Genomic DNA, 16352 nt, shown 5'->3' on the forward strand with positions numbered 1-16352 from the left:
TTTGAATCCCGGCATCCCATATGGTCCCCTGAGCCTGCTAGGAGCAATTTCCGAGGAGAGAGAGAGAGCCAGGAATAACCCCTGAGTGTTGCCGGGTATGACCCAAAAACCAAAAACCAAAAACCAAAAAAAAAAAAAAAAAGGTTGGGGAATGGAGCAAGAGCACAATAGGGAAGGCATTTGCCTTGCATGTGGTCAACCCACATTTGATCTCTGGCATCCCATAGGGTCCTCTGAGCCTGCCAGGAGTGATTCCTGAATGAATAGCCAGGAGTAATCCCTCAGCACCACTTGATGTGGTCCCAAATAAAACAAAAATAAAAACATAAAAGAAAACAAAAAAGAAAGGGTTTACTGTATAGTCTTAGATGTTATGCGAATTTTCTTTCCCCATTCCCTCCCCCCAAAATAAAGTAGATCATGATTATTCTATGAAGCTTAAACATTTTTGTACCCATCTATTTGAAGCTGCAGTAACTATGTGCAGTGACAAGTGTTCATAAAACATGGTGATATATGGTAAAGGCTTCCAAGGTGCTTTTGAACTTTCATTTATTTCTTGTTTCTTTTACCCCTTTCCACAAATATTGATGGGTGCCTGGTCACAGGTCAGGCCCAGAAGGGGAGGACCAAACACATAAGACCTTTGCCCTCAGGGCTTCAGAGCAATGGGGAAGCCAGAGTGGCCCCTTGTTAAAGGGGATGGGGATTTTGGAGAATATGTAATCCCACCTACTGTGTTATCCATCTACTTTTCTACGACTTCTGATTTATCTGCTATCAAAAGTTAGATGGGATATCTATGCTGTGGTTGAAACTTTTCTTTTTTATTGTCCTTAGAATTTCTGCCAATTTTGCCATATACGTCTTGGGGCCCATATTTTAACAGCTGTCATAGAGACCCATGGCCCTTTCTCATTCCTTAGAGAAGCAATTTGACCTAAAAATCTACCTCTTAAACATTAACAAAATTATACAGGGGTTGCCCCTTTGGCCCAAAAAACTCAGGAGCAACCTGACCACAGACCATACTGGTTTTATGGCTAGCACATTTTTCCCTGTCCATATACACCTATGTAGTTTAATTCATAAGTTAAGTATAGTAAGAGATTAACAACAATAACAACTAATAATAATATACAGGACAGTTCTAACAAGAGTCCATAATAAAAGTTATATGTTCTCTCTCTCTCTCTCTCTCTCTCTCTCTCTCTCTCTCTCTCTCCTTCGCTCACACCCCTCCATCTATTCAGGACACCTATGTTGTATGTGTATTTACAGACTAAGATTGAGGTAACAAACCACAACAACAAGGGGAGATTGCTTTACCATCTTCATTCTGGTTAGAATTTGATTACCTCCCACATTCTTTTTATTTTATTTTATTTTATTTTATTTTGGTTTTGGGGCCACACTGGTGGCACTCAGGGGTTACTCCTGGCTCTGTGCTCAAAAATCACTCCTGGAAGGTTTGGGGGACCATACAGAATGCCAAAAATTGAACCCAGGTATATACTGGGTCAGCCACGAGCAAGGCAAACTCCCCACCGCTGTGCTCTTTGGCCCCTCCTTTTATTTATTTATTTTGTTTTGTTTTGTTTTGGGGGGCCACACCCGGTGACACTCAGGGGTTACTCCTGGCTATGCACTCAGAAATCACTCCTCACTTGGGGACCATATAAGATGCTGGGGGATCGAACTGTGGTCCATCCTCAGTTAGCACTTGCAAGGCGGAAGGCAGATGCCTTACCTCGAGTGCCACCGCTCTGGCCCTCCCTCCTTTTATTTTTAAATAAAAATAAATTATAAAAACCCTCTGTCTGGGCCTGGAGAGATAGCACAGTGGCGTTTGCCTTGCAAGCAGCCGATCCAGGACCAAATAGTGGTTGGTTTCGAGTCCCGTTGTCCCACATGGTCCCCATGCCCTGCCAGGAGCTATTTCTGAGCAGACAGCCAGGAGTAACCCCTGAGCACCACTAGGTGTGGCCCAAAACAACAACAACAACAACAAAACCCTCTGTTTCCTCATTTTAAGTGTCTCTTGTAAATCTCAGAGAGGAAGATAATCTTTTCCCTATTTTCAAACCCAACCCATTAATCTGTATCTTATAAACTGAAGCATTTGATACAATTATACTGAAATTTAGCTATTGCTATGTTTGTATTTAAGTGTACCAATTTAGGAGATTCCCTGGGACACACCTTTTATTATCTTTCATTCCTTGCCTTTTTTTAGTATTTCTGGGCTGAAGTACTATTGGTATGAGATATGACACTCTGATTTTGCCTGAAAAACTCTATGTTGGGCATGCAAAGGAAGATGTTTCTCTGGGTATAAAATCCTAGTTGATGATTATTTTCTCTCAGCACATGAGATCCTACTTTCCTTCCATCAAAAAATTATATAGCGGAGGCTGGAGTGATAGCACAACTGTAGGGCATTTGCCTTGCATGTGGCTGACCCAGGACAAACCCACGTTCGATTCCTGGCATTCCATATGGTCTCCTGAGCCTGCAAGGAGTAACCCCTGAGCATTGCCAAAAACGAACAAACAGGGGCCGGGAAGGTGGCGCTAGAGGTAAGGTGTCTGCCTTGCAAGCGCTAGTGTAGGACGGACCGCGGTTCGATCCCCCGGCATCCCATATGGTCCCCCCAAGCCAGGGGAGATTTCTGAGCGCATAGCCAGGAGTAACCCCTGAGTGTCAAACGGGTGTGGCCCAAAAACAAAAAAAAAAAAAAACAAAACAAAAAAAAAACGAACAAACAAAAAATTATACAGGGGTTGCCCCTTGGCCTAAAAACCTGAAATAACCCACCATCTCCCTCCAACCACTGGGCCTTTGCAAATATTCTCTTTTCTTCTGGCAGCCTTGTAATTGTAATAATAAACAATGCTTTAATTAGGACAAGAAACTTAACTAACTGGGATTATTTTGTCCAAAATACTCCATATAAATGTACAGAATTTGAGCATGTAGCCAAAAAAAAGAAATTCATAAAATGTGCTCAAACAGAAATTTCAGCGGAAAAAATATATCTTGGAATCAAACTGCAATCTGTAATAAAGGAAAAGTTCTGCCGAGTGTTTACTAGATTAACCAATGCAGTCATATGAGAAGCCCTAAAGAAGCCAGGCAGCCATGAAAATCATTTAAGTTGACTGACAATGAAAATACAATGTTCTGGGGCCGGAGCAGTGCACAAGAAGTACGGGCGTCTGCCTTGGCCCGTTGGCTAGCCTACCACGAACTGTGTTTGATCCCCCCGCGTTCCATATGGTCCCCCCAATGCCAGGACTGATTTCTGACGTGCATTGCCAGGGAGTTAACCCCTGAGCATCCTGGGGTGTTTTGCCATGGGGAAGGGCATTTGCCTTGCATTTGGCCAACCCAGGTTTGAATCCTGGCATCCGCATAGGGTCCCCTGAGCCACCAGGAATGATTCCGGAGTGCAGAGCTGGGAGAAACCCTGAGCACTGCCAGGTGTGATCCAAAACAAATAAACAAACAATAAAGGCCACACCTAAGAGTTGAGGACTTGAATCAGGCAGATACTTCAGCTGGGGTTAATGTCAGGGGTGATGGCCCTTTGGGGAGAGGGAGAATGACAAACAGAGGCACTATGGCTAATGGGTAATAAAATGGCCTGGGCTCCTGGCTGAAACGTGGGATGTAGGAATGGATGTACTAGGACAGTTGTCGGCAACCTTTTTTTTTTAACTGAGCCAAATCTCGCCAAATCCACAATTGAAATTTATTTTTGAGAGCCACACAGGGGCTACACTGACAGAGGGCTAGGAGCAGAGTCCTGACTCCCGGAGCGGGCCGCCCCAGCACACAGAAGAGCCAAATTAAAAGTGGAAAGAGCCACATGTGGCTCGAGAGCCTCCACGGTTGCCGACCACTGTACTAGGAGATCAGCAGATTGGTCAGAAAGAGTGAAGGTAAAACTCAGGTTGATGTCCTTGAGAAAAAGGTCCAAGGAGCCGGGACAATTTATCTAGGAAAGGAAGGATGAAGTCTTGGATCTAATCCTGGCACCGTGAGACAAAATATCCCTCAAACCCCCTACTAAGTAGCCTGGCATCATAAAAGACAAAGGGGAATTGGCTTGGTGATGAGAACTCTGAAACCCTTTAATACTGGGTAACTGCTGAGCAGAGAGGCAAATGAGGTGCAAGTCTCAAGCACAGATCAAGAGAAGTGAAAATGAGCATTTTGCTTTAGACTGTTTAAATGCAACCAAGGAGCCCCTGGCAGTGGGTGCCAGGTGATGGAGCCTGGGTCACCACAGAATGCCCTATACAGTCTGCATCAGGACAAGCTCAAGTGGGGGGGGCCCAGGACCATCTCTGTTCTCCCTCTAAGACCAGGGACCACCCCAAGTTCCCCTCCACCCCATCCAGAGTCCACTCGGGAGTTCCAGGTCCAGGTGGAGCTACAGGGGCAGGAAGGGGGCACGGGGAAGACGTCTTACCCTTAGTCTTGTCGTGGAGATCTCAGCTTTTAAAATATCAGGATCATATTTTGTACTGGAGGAAGAGCCTGAGAATACTTGAGAGAGAGAGAGAGAGAGAGAGAGAGAGAGAGAGAGAGAGAGAGAGAGGGAGAGAGAGACGAAATAACTGTTACAAGTTGCCATAGTTATGGCTGAAGGCTTAATTAAAAATGATCCTCCATCAGAAAAGAAGCATACACATTTTCTTTTTCCTTCCTTCCTTCCTTCCTTCCTTCCTTCCTTCCTTCCTTCCTTCCTTCCTTCCTTCTTCCTTCCTTCCTCCCTCCCTCCCTCCCTCCCTCCCTCCCCTCCCTCCCTTCCTTCCTTCCTTCCTTCCTCCCTCCCTCCCTCCCCTCTGTACTACTTTTCCTTCCATTTCTCTCTCTCCTCACTCCTTCATTCCTTTCTTAGTTCCTTCCTCCCTCTCTCTTTCTCACCCTTCCTTCTCTTCCTGTCCTTCCTTCCTCTTCCTTCCTTCCTTCCTTCCTTCCTTCCTTCCTTCCTTCCTTCCTTCCTTCCTTCCCTTCCTTCCTTCCTTCCTTCCTCCCTCCCTCCACTCCCTCCCTCCCTCCCTCCTTATCTTTTGTTTTTTTAGGTTTACGGGCCTCCCTGTGATACTCCTGGCTCTGCTCTCAGAAATTACTCTGGCAGGCTTAGGGGACTATATGCAATGCAGGGATGAAACCTGGGGTGGCCCACAGAAAGCCCTAGACTAGGTGGAGCAGAAAAGGTAAGCCCCAAAAGGTAAACCAATGCACTTATGACTCCATGCAAGGCACCTCGGGGACACAGGCAACAGAACTCAGAAACATGTTGTACGTGCAACGTGTGAGGCCCCTAAGGTTGAAGCCCCCAGCATGTAAATCATTCAATATAGAAGAGCAAAATACACACATGAATGAACGGGTGAGAAATGCTATGAATAAACTGAAGGTTCAACCAGGCAGAAGGAAAGATAAACACAGTAAGGACATACTCCTTATTGAGACAACTTCTTTGTTGTTGTGGCTTTTTTTTGGGGGGGGAGGGAAGAGCACACCCAGCAATGCTCAGGGCTAACTCCAGCTCTACACTTAAGAATTACTCTGGCTGGTTCCGGAGAGATAGCACAGTGGCGTTTGCCTTGCAAGCAGCCGATCCAGGACCAAAGGTGGTTGGTTCGAATCCCGGTGTCCCATATGGTCCCCCCGTGCCTGCAGGATCTATTTCTGAACAGACAGCCAGGAGTAACTCTTGAGCACCGCCAGGTGGCGGGCCCAAAAACAAAACAAAACAAGAATGTACTCTGGCATTGGGACCGGAGAGGTGGGGTGCTAGAGGTAAGGTGTTTGCCTCACAAGCACTAGCCAAGGAAGGACCGCGGTTCGATCCCCTGGCGTCCCATATGGTCCCCCCAAGCCAGGGGCGATTTCTGAGCGCTTAGCCAGGAATAACCCCTGAGCATCAAACAGGTGTGGCCAAAAAAAACAAAAAAAAAAACAAAAAAAAAAAAAAAGAAAAAGAATTACTCTGGCAGGGGTGGAGAGATAGCATGGAGAAGGACGGTAGTTCGAATCCCAGCATCTCATATGGTTCCTTGTGCCTGCCAGGGGCAATTTCTGAGCATACAGCCAGGAGTAACCTGCCGGGTGAGATCCCAAAACCAAAAAAAAAAAAAAAAAAAAATCACACTGGCAGGCTTTGGAAGAACCATATGGGATGTAGGGAATCAAACCTGGGTCGGCCACCTGCAAGGCAAGTGCCCTATCAACTATGTTTTCATTCTGACCCCCTTCACATTTTTTTTTTAATTTTTTAGTTCTGATTATGAGAACAATGATGCAAAAGAGGAGTTTATAGTGGAAGGACAATCGCCCATAAACAGAGTTCTCAAAGAAATCCCCCTTGCTGACGCATAAATATTGAACTTACAAAGAACATTAAGAAAAATAAGGCAGAACCCATGTTACAATTACTTTGTCCACAAGTCCCCCCGATTTACTACATTATTTCTATTTATTACATTATTATTACATTATTTCTTAGCAGTACACAAAGCAATCTAAGGCCATGAGATTTATGTGACTCCTTAAACATTGAAGGCATAGTATTTTTTTTTTTAATATTTTCATGCACATTAGTTTTAAGTTAACATAAAAAGTTTAAGGTTTAAAAAAAAAAGTTTAAGGTTTTTTTAAGGGTTAGAGTCAAAAGAACACAATAAAATGGTGTTAGAGTGGCAAATATTGTTTGCATAGGCCCACGAAAATATGGGGGACATGGAAAGGAAAAGCCTTGGTCTAAATACAAGGAGACCCTACCCCTGAAGTTTCCTGGCATAAGACCAATTCTAGGCTCCAGGCAAACTAGTTTATTCAATCCAAGTCATTGCCTGTAGTGCCAATACAGTTTTATTTTTCACGCAGTCTCTATTGTTGGCATCAGGTTTCTGTATTAAAGATCCTGGAATCTGCACATCCTACAATGAAGTCAGGCTGGTATGGAGTATCCTCTAGTTTCACCTCATAATTAAGGGGCAATACAGAAAGCCCTGTCCCGTAAGCAGGTCATTGTTGTTAAGTTCTTCTTAGTGTTAAGGGGAAGTCTTCTTTTGAGTAGGTCGATGTCAGAGCACGGTAGGGGTCTTCCCTGGTAGAGGATTGCCTCCCGGTGATGTTATAGACAACCTTGGATGTTTCGTCAGGATGTCTTCCCTAGATCAGGGGTGGATGGAGAATGCACATTCTTCTGAGGCCTGTGGCCACGTCTTATTTGTCAATGTTCAGGGTGTAAGGTTCATTGCACTACAAGATTTGTGTGTTCCCGGGGGGCCGGGCGGGGTGGCGCTAGAGGTAAGGTGCCTGCCTTGCCTGCGCTAGTCTTGGATGGACCGCGGTTCGATCCCCGGCTTCCCATATGGTTCCCCCAAGCCAGGAGCAACTTCTGAGCGCATAGCCAGGAGTAACCCCTGAGCATTACCGGGTGTGGCCCAAAAACCAAAAAAAAAAAAAAAAAGATTTGTGTGTTCCCATCTCTATTAGATAAGAACTTATTTGTATGTATAGTATTTTCCCATTTTAATGTGCCTATGCAAACAAGAAATAAAGCCATGTGGCATATCAGAGTATGTGGGGGCATAAGAACACGTCCAATAATACCCATGACTTGGTTCAAACATAAGCATTAAATTGAGGGACTCTTTTCACCAAATTCCCTATTGAACAGTTCACAAAGAGAAAAAAAGATAAAAAAAAGGGGGGGGGGATCATCACTCTATAAGAAAATAATCAGCAAGAGTTATAGCCGTAAAAAGAAACACACATAAAATGCTGAAAAGACATACGTGTCCTTTTTATACCTTTTGGAATAGTTGGGGGGGGAGGGTGTTAAATCCTGGGCACCACTTGGTCTGTGACTTAGGACTCTATAGTACTTAAGTTAAAAAGGGTAAATGTGGAGTAATGATGATAGAGGGTGAGAGAGTTAAAATGAGAGAGAAAAATGATTTTGTAGGTGTGTGCGAAAGGGCAGAGTACAAAATGGACATTCTGCATACATAAAAACATAATTCAATGATAGTGAGTACTATTAATGGATACTGTGTGCGCGGGGGCTGGTAAGAGATTATCAGTGACTGCTTCAAGAAACTGGGAGGCCGGAAGTTCAGAGCCCCCACCCAGCCCCTCCCTAAGGAGCCGAGTGGGTAATGGGGGAAAGCCTAGGATACCTTCAAGCTCTGCCAAAGGACCCACCTTGCTGGCTTACCCAGGCTTGTGACCTGGGAAAGCCCTGGAGATCAGGAGCAAGGTGGTAGAGGAGTGCTGGGGTCACCCAAGTCCTGCACCCCCCCCCAAACCCCCCCCCCCGGCCTGGTTAAGAAGGCCTTTGGTATGGTGGAGGCCTGCCGAACCCCATGCTGCTAGAGACTCCCGGCACCAGGAAGGAAAGAGATCCTTCAAGAAGCTGTTCCCTTTCACTTTTAGGCCTCACCTATCCATGCCCAGAGCTTACTCCAGCCTCTGAGCTCAAGAATCACTCATAGTGTTACTCAGGGGATCAAAGCCAGGTCAGCCACATGTAAGACAAGCAGGCACACTACCCACTGAGCTATCACTTTGGCCCCTGGATTCTTCCCCCTCACCGTTCTCAAGGGTCCCAACTTACAGCTGGTGCGTGAGCTCGATTTCTCCTTGTAGGCGTCATTGAGCCGCACATATTCATCCAGGGCCAGAGCCAGCCTCTGCTCCTTCACGTGGTACAGCTCCTTCTGCGTGCGCAGGGCGTCCCGGGCCACCGACAGGTAGTCCTTGAGCATCTTCTCCTGCTCGCCGCGCCATTGCTTCCTTGGATCTTCTATCTGCGTGGTTTCTGTAGAAAATGAATAGATTAGAGTTTTTGTCATGACATTATCTTAATGAGCACTGTCTTCTGAGTCTAATATAGAATAGCTTGCAATGTGGAACTGGGGTGACCAGCCTGTATCTTCAAGTACCATGTGAACAGAAAGATCAAAGAGTTATTATAGACATAGTAAAATTAAGACATTAATACTTGTTAAAGCGAGCACTGTAGTGGGAGTCCATGGCTTCCTAATGCATTCTGCCCCAGTTTCTGTGGATAAAAGCATTAGAACATTCTTATAGACATCTATAAAGAGTAGATGATTGGACAACTGCTCATTCTAAACAACTGCATCCATTGCTGAAGGTCTCTGATGAGCTATGTGGTTTCTGTTAAAGAGAAAGCGTGGTGGGGGGCTTTGTCCTTGAGGTCACAGATGGTTGTTTTTTTTTTTGGGGGGGTGTTACACCTGGCAGCGCTCGGGTTACTCCTGGCTTTACACTCAGAAATCGTTTCTGGCAGCCTCGGGGACCATATGGGATGCCGGGACTCGAAACCACTGTCCTTCTATATGCAAGGCAAATGCCTTACCTCCATGCTATCTCTCTGGCCTATTTTTCCCCTTTAAAATTCTTTTTTATTTATGGGAGCTGGAGAGATAGCACAGCAGAAGGGCATTTGCCTTGCACACAGCCAATTCGGGACAGACAGCCAATTCGGGACAGATGGCGGTTTGAATTCTGGCATCCCATATGGTCCCCCTTGCCTGCCAGGAGTGATTTCAGAGTACAGAGCCACGAGTGGCCCCTGGGCGCCACCAGATGTTACCCAAAAGTAAAAACAAAACAAAAAAAATTTTTTGAAGCTGACCACAAAGAGTGGTGAGTGCAGTTAGAGAAATAACTATACTGAGAACTATCATAACAATGTGAATGAATGAGGGAAATAGAAAGCCTGTCTAGAGTACAGGCGAGGATGGGGTGGGGAGTAGGGAGATTTGGGACATTGGTGGTGGGAATGTTGTACCGGTGAAGGCGGGGTGTTCTTTACATTACTGAAACCCAACTACAATCATATTTGTAATCAAGGTGTTTAAATGAAGATATTAATAAAAATAAAATAAAATAATTTTTATTGAAAGAAAATACATCACGGGGTCGGAGGATAACATGGAGGTATGGCGTTTGCTTTTCATGCAGAAAGTCATTGGTTTGAATCCCGGCATCCCATATGGTTCCCCGAGCCTGCCAGGAGCGATTTCTGAGCATAGAGCCAGGAGTAACCCCTGAGCACTGCCAGGTGTGACCCAAAAACCAAAAAAAAAAAAAAAAAAAAAAAAGAAGAAGAAAATACATCACATAGTTGACCATAATACATTTCTTTCCAGATAAGTGAGAGCAAAGTTATTAAAAAAAAAAAAATATATATATATATATAGAAAGAAAGAAAAAGGAAGAGAAGAATCTTTTAAAAGTACACCTACATTTTCTTTTTTGTTTGTTTGCTTTTTTTTCTTTCTTTTCTTCTCCCATACCTTTTCTTATTTCTCCAATAGAACAACATTACTGGAATCACCTTAATCAGCCTCATAATTTGAGGGGGGGGGGGGAATGGATGGTACCAAGGCCAGACAGTTGTATGTTCATTTGGTGAAAATAAAAATACCAAATCCAAAGTCAACGACAACAGAATCAATAGCCAATCTACAACAAGCTGTACAAGGGGGGAACAGTTGCACTAGCATTACAGGGATAAAGGAGGGAGATGTGGGATGTACGCTGGGAACAGGGGTTGAGGGAGGACAACACTGGTGGTGGGAATGCCCCTCATTCATTGTCACTATGTGCCTCAAATATTACTGTGAAAGAATTGTAATTCACTTTGACCACAATAAAAAAAAAAAAGTAGGGGCTGGAGAGATAGCATGGAGGTAAGGCGTTTGCCTTTCATGCAGAAGGTCATCAGTTTGAATCCCGGCGTCCCATATGGTCCCCCGTTCCTGCCAGGAGCAATTTCTGAGCATGGAGCCAGGAGTATCCCCTGAGCACTGCCGGGTGTGACCCAAAAACCACACACACACACACACACACACACACAAAAGTAGTGACAAGCCAATTTGTGAAAATTATTGTATTTCCAGGGAGGTCATTAGGGAATACATTTGTTTCTAGATAAGTGAAAACAAAGTTATTTTTAAAAAGGAATAGAGTTAGCAAGAGTGATAGCACAGCAGGTAGGCATTTGCCTTGCATGCGGCCAACTCAGGTTTGATCTCAGCATCCCATGCCTACCAGGAATGATTTCTGAGCGCAGAGCCAGGAGTAATCCCTGAGTGCTGGTGGGTGTGTCCCCCAAAACAAACACAAAAAGGAATAGAGGGAAAAAAGAAAAAAGAAGAGAAGAAAATAAAAAGGAAAGAAATAAGCAGTGACAAGCAAATTTGTGTAAATTATTATATCTCCAATGAAGTCATTAAGACAATGGCAGAAAGTTTTGTGAGCTCCTGCTGTGAGCTGAACATTCTGTTATTTCATTTGTTTCCAAAGTTAAGTGACTTCAGCTACACATTGGCAGATTCTAAACTGCTGTATTCCTATGGGGATGACACTGCTGTTCATCTTTTAAGTATCTTCATGAACAGAATTATGCTGGGCGACAGTGAGGTGATAAAAGTTTAAAGATCAGTTTGGGAACTAAACACAGTCAACAAAAAAAACAGGGCTGCAGTGGTGATGTGGTCATGACCACTAAGTGAAATATGGTGGTAGCAATGCCTGGGCCCCAGCATAGGAGCTGGAAGGCACTGAAATGCAGGATTCTGCTCTGGAGCTGAGCCTAGAGCTACTGAGCCAGGCTTCCTGCTGTTCTCACACCACAGCCAGGGTGTGCTGGAGAATTTCTAACCCACCAGCCCGTATTTTTGTAAAATAGTATGTGCATCAAACTTTGCTTTCTGATTTGGGGTAAGAATAAAAATTACTCTGCAAGGGTACGTGTGTTACCTGAGCCCATGTCACCTGAGCAACTGTTGCTTGCATCTCCCCTCTTGTTTTTATTTTTGTTTTTGGACCACACCCAGTGGTGCTCAGGGGTAACTCCTGGCTCTGGGCTCAGAAACCACTCCTGGCAGAGAGTGTGTGTGTGTGTGTGGGGGGGGGGGGAAATCCTATGTATGGGATGCCAGGGATCAAACCTGGATGAGTTGCATGCAAGGCAAGTAAGCATACATGCAAGCCTTCCCCACTGTGCTGTCACCCTGCATTACTCTTTCTTTTTCTTTTCTTTTCTTTTCTTTTTTTTTTTTGGTTTTTGGGTCACACCCAGCAACGCTCAGGGGTTCCTCCTGGCTCTATGCTCAGAAATCGCTCCTGGCAGGCTCAGGGGACCATATGGGATGCTGAGATTCAAACCACCGTCCTTCTGCATGCAAGGCAAATGCCTTACCTCCATGCTATCTCTCCGGCCCTGCATTACTCTTTCTTAACCTCTTCCTTCCCTTCCTCAGTACCTCCAAATCAAACCTGGTTTTATTTAAAAAAAAAAAATACTCTGTGGGCTCTAAGTTGAAAGTGTTGATTTGGACCATCATGTTGTAATAGACCATCATGAGTATTCTATTACATCTCAATTTCTCACTAAGGATAGTTTAGTAATAAATTATTTTTTATGCTTTTGTTTTTGGTTTATTTTTGGGAGGGGGGCATACCTGGTGATGCTCAGAGCTTACTCCTGGCTTACTCCTGTGCTCAGTGATCACTCCTGGCAGAGCTCAGGAGTAATGTAGTGCTGGGGATCAAACTGAGGCCAGCCACTTACAAGGCAAATGCCCTTGCCTGTACTATCTCTCCAGCCCCTAGGAGCAAAAGATTTTGTGTGTGTGTGTGTGTGTGTGTGTGTGTGTGTGCGTGCGCGCGCGCGCGTGCGCGGGGTTTGAGCCACACCAGGCAGCGCTTAGGAGTTATTCCTGGCTTTGTGCTTGGAAATTACTCCTAGTGGTGCTCAGAGGACCTCTCTATGAGATGCCAAGGAAGGAACCTGGGTCAGCCGTGGGCAAGACAAATGCCCTCTCTGCTGTGTTATCGCTCCAGCCCCAGAAAGATCTTTTTGTTTGTTTTTGTTTGTTTGGGCCACACTTGGCAATGCTCAGGGGTTACTCCCGGCTCTGCTCAAAAATCGCTCCTGGCAGGTTCAGGGGACCATATGGAATGCTGCAGATCGAACTGGGGTCCGTCCTGGGTCAGCTGTGTGCAAGACAAGTGTCTTCCAGCTCTGCTATTGCTCCGGCCCCAGGAACACAAATTTTTTGTTTGTTTGTTTGTTTTGTTTTTGGGACACACCCGGCGTTGCTCAGGGGTTACTCCTGGCTGTCTGCTCAGAAATAGCTCCTGGCAGGCACGGGGGACCATATGGGACATCGGGATTCGAACCAACCACCTTTGGTCCTGGATCGGCTGCTTGCAAGGCAAACGCCGCTGTGCTATCTCTCCGGGCCCACAAATAATTTTTTAAGGAATACGAGCACATCGCAGACAAAAAAAAAACTAAAAGCTTCGCATTTAATTTTTTCTTGCAAAAAACAAAACGAATATGGCATTAAAATGAAAATAATCATGTAGTGAAATAGTGTCAAGTGCAGAAGCTCAGAGAAACAGCATTAAGTGCCATGGTGCCCGGCTACCCACTAGACCAGGAATAAGGGGGGCCAGCAAGGATGCTGGTACCCAGCATCTGGGTATCAATGAGTAAGACACCAGCAGGCCCAGCTAAGTCCCACCGCATTGCCTGAATGTAGTCTTTAGTAATGAATCACAATGTCCTAAATTTGGGGGACATCTGTAACCATGAGATTGGTCACTAGTCAATCAAAGGAGACCCAATGAAAGACATGAAATGAGACCCAGGCACGGCTATGAGTCTAGAGCAGGGGTCTCAAACTTTCGGCCCGCGGGATGTTTGTGGCCCTCCGTACAACATTTTGTGGCCCTGCCCTAGAGGAATCTTTTTTTGTTTTGTTTTGTTTTAGTTGTTTGGGTCACACCCCCCACCCCCAAGGTTACTACTGACTTTGCACTCAAGGATCATCCCGACTTTGCCTCCTGCGGCCCCCAGGTAAATTGAGTTTGAGACCCCTGGTCTAGAGGGTTCATTCAGATACGCAGACTTGGGGTTTTGGGGGCTTCATGTCCTTGGCCACGGCCTTTGGGGGAACCAGGCGACAGTCAAGAAAGTGCTTGTCAACAGGCTGAAATGACTGAAGCAGCGACCTAATAAAAAAACTAAAGCATTGGCATGGGTTTTGGATAAGTCAGGGGGTGGGGTGGGAGAGATTTGAGAGAGTGAGCGAGGGAGGAGAGAGAGAGAGATCTACAGGAAAGAGACATTTCTGAAATAAGGCACAAGTCAAGTTGAACCTATGAAAGGGTCCCTGGGGCACTGAAGAAGGAAGGCTTCACCAAGCCCGGCATCCTTTATGTACATCTTTTTTTTTTTTTTTTTTTTTTTTGGCTTTTGGGCCACACCCATTTGACGCTCAGGGGTTACTTCTGGCTATGCGCTCAGAAATCGCCCCTGGCTTGGGGGGACCATATAGGACTCCGGGGGATCGAACCGCGGTCCGTCCTACGCTAGCACTTGCAAGGCAGACAGCTTACCTCTAGTGCCACCTTCCCAGCCCCCTTTATGTACACCTTTATGTTGACCCAACATTTCCCAAAGATTCATTCACTCTGAAGACTCCCGGCCCATGCTCCAGGCAAAGGGACCTTTATTTTATTATTATTTTATTTTTATGGCTTTGGAGGCCATAGAATCCTCATGCCTTCTCCTGTGCATGTTGCCTACTCAATGGAAGACGAGGCACGTCACCTGCCCTAGGCTCGACAGGTGGGGACTGTGATGTCCCAACACCGGCTGGGCATGGTAACACAAGAAGCTTTGCCTAGTATGCGTTTTTCTATCCTTTCTGCTATACTCAGGAGAAGCCCACAAGAGAAGTGTGATGCTTCTCCTTTCTCTTTCCTCTCTGGAAACTGCTGCTCTCAGAATGTGTGATCTTCTGGTCTTTTCTACAGTCTTCATGTTCCTCTTCTGTGGAGTGAGAGGGGTGTGTGTGTGTGGGGGGGGGGGGGTTACTGCCAGATTTGACTCTCTCTCTTTTTTAAATTCTATTTTATTGAAACAACTGTGGTCAACAGATCCTTCGTGATTGACTCTCTCATTTACCCACTAACACTATCTCCTTCTCATTTACTCCCGGACTCCATGTAGGACCAGCCTCTGCTTTCTTGAATGTGGGTTGAAATATAGAAAATAGACTTAGTGAGCTTAGTGAGTAAAGTTGCCCTGTAAAAAGTCTTAATGCCAGGTCTGGAAAGGTCATCACTACAATTTACAAAGAACAGCTGATAAAAAGGTGAGGCTCAGCCTTAAAAGAGCTGATAAGATTGTGCTGAAATATTTAGGAATGAAAGATGGTATGTTAAGTGAAGAGCAAATTTGTTTGAAAAAAATTTGTTTGAAAAGACCTTCTCATCCAAGAATTGGATACAGAATCCATAGGGGACTGGTGCAACCCAGAAATTAGAGGACAGAGAAGCAAATAAAACTTACATTAAAATGTTAACTAGACAGGGGCTGGAGAGATAGCATGGAGGTAAGGCGTTTGCCTTTCATGCCTAAGGATGATAGTTCGGAACCTGGCATCCCACATGGTCCCCCGAGCCTGCCAGGGGCCATTTCTGAGCAAGGAGCCAGGAGTCACCTCTGAGCACTGCCGGGTGTGACCCAAAATCCAAAAAAAAAAAAAAAAAAAATGCTAACTAGACAGTTCAAATGACTGTGCAAATGGGAATAAACACATCAACTGTTTAACACCATTAACCACAACTGTTCAACACCACTGAGGTCAGGGATGTCCTAATGATAATATCACCAACATGACCCACCACTTCAAGCCCACAACAATGGAACAAGTTCTGGATGACATTGTTGAATGCTGACACAATGTGGAGTCCCTAGAACTCTTCTAGGTGGGTGGACAAAGATGAAGGGGTAAAAGTCACTTCACAGAACTGCTCACCACTGTCTTGAAAGTGAGTTTACACATAAAATAAGGCCCAGCAATGCTGCTCCTGAGTCTTCCCCTTGGGTATGAGGATGTGAAAAATACCTAAATGCACAATGATCCCATAATGGCGGCCACATAGTCATCAAATTTAAATATCTGACTATGATAGATCAATGCATTTGGGGCCTAACTATGCAATCTACATTAGTACTCAGCAATAAAAGGGGTTGAAATGCAGATATATGCAACATGAAAGAACCTATAATGTTCTTCAAAAGAAGAGTTCGTGTCATATTATTCTATTCCAGTATGTTTCCAGAAGAAAAAGAAGTAATTTCTAATGGCCTCGGGTTGAAGTAGAGCAAAGGGGAAGGAGAAAGTTTCTGCGATAACGGAATAGGGTGTTACCACACTAATATGTGTGTTCTGTGGAATGTAAATTATGTGCCAATCAAGTTGGTTCTGTAA

General features: G+C 45.0%; 1 protein-coding gene across 1 annotated transcript in view; it reads right to left on the bottom strand.

Moving 5' to 3' along the window:
* The window catches only part of WWC2 (WW and C2 domain containing 2), a 120421-nt gene that overhangs the window by 34726 nt on the left and 69343 nt on the right, over nucleotides 1-16352 (bottom strand). Inside the window, exons 3-4 of the mRNA XM_049771416.1 lie at nucleotides 8642-8845; nucleotides 4478-4554 (exon numbers count right to left, since the gene is read on the bottom strand). Of these exons, the coding sequence (XP_049627373.1) occupies nucleotides 4478-4554; nucleotides 8642-8845 (281 nt within the window). The remainder of the gene's footprint in view (nucleotides 1-4477; nucleotides 4555-8641; nucleotides 8846-16352) is intronic.

This window comes from Suncus etruscus, chromosome 4 (assembly GCF_024139225.1).
Source record: "Suncus etruscus isolate mSunEtr1 chromosome 4, mSunEtr1.pri.cur, whole genome shotgun sequence".
NCBI lineage: Eukaryota > Metazoa > Chordata > Mammalia > Eulipotyphla > Soricidae > Suncus > Suncus etruscus.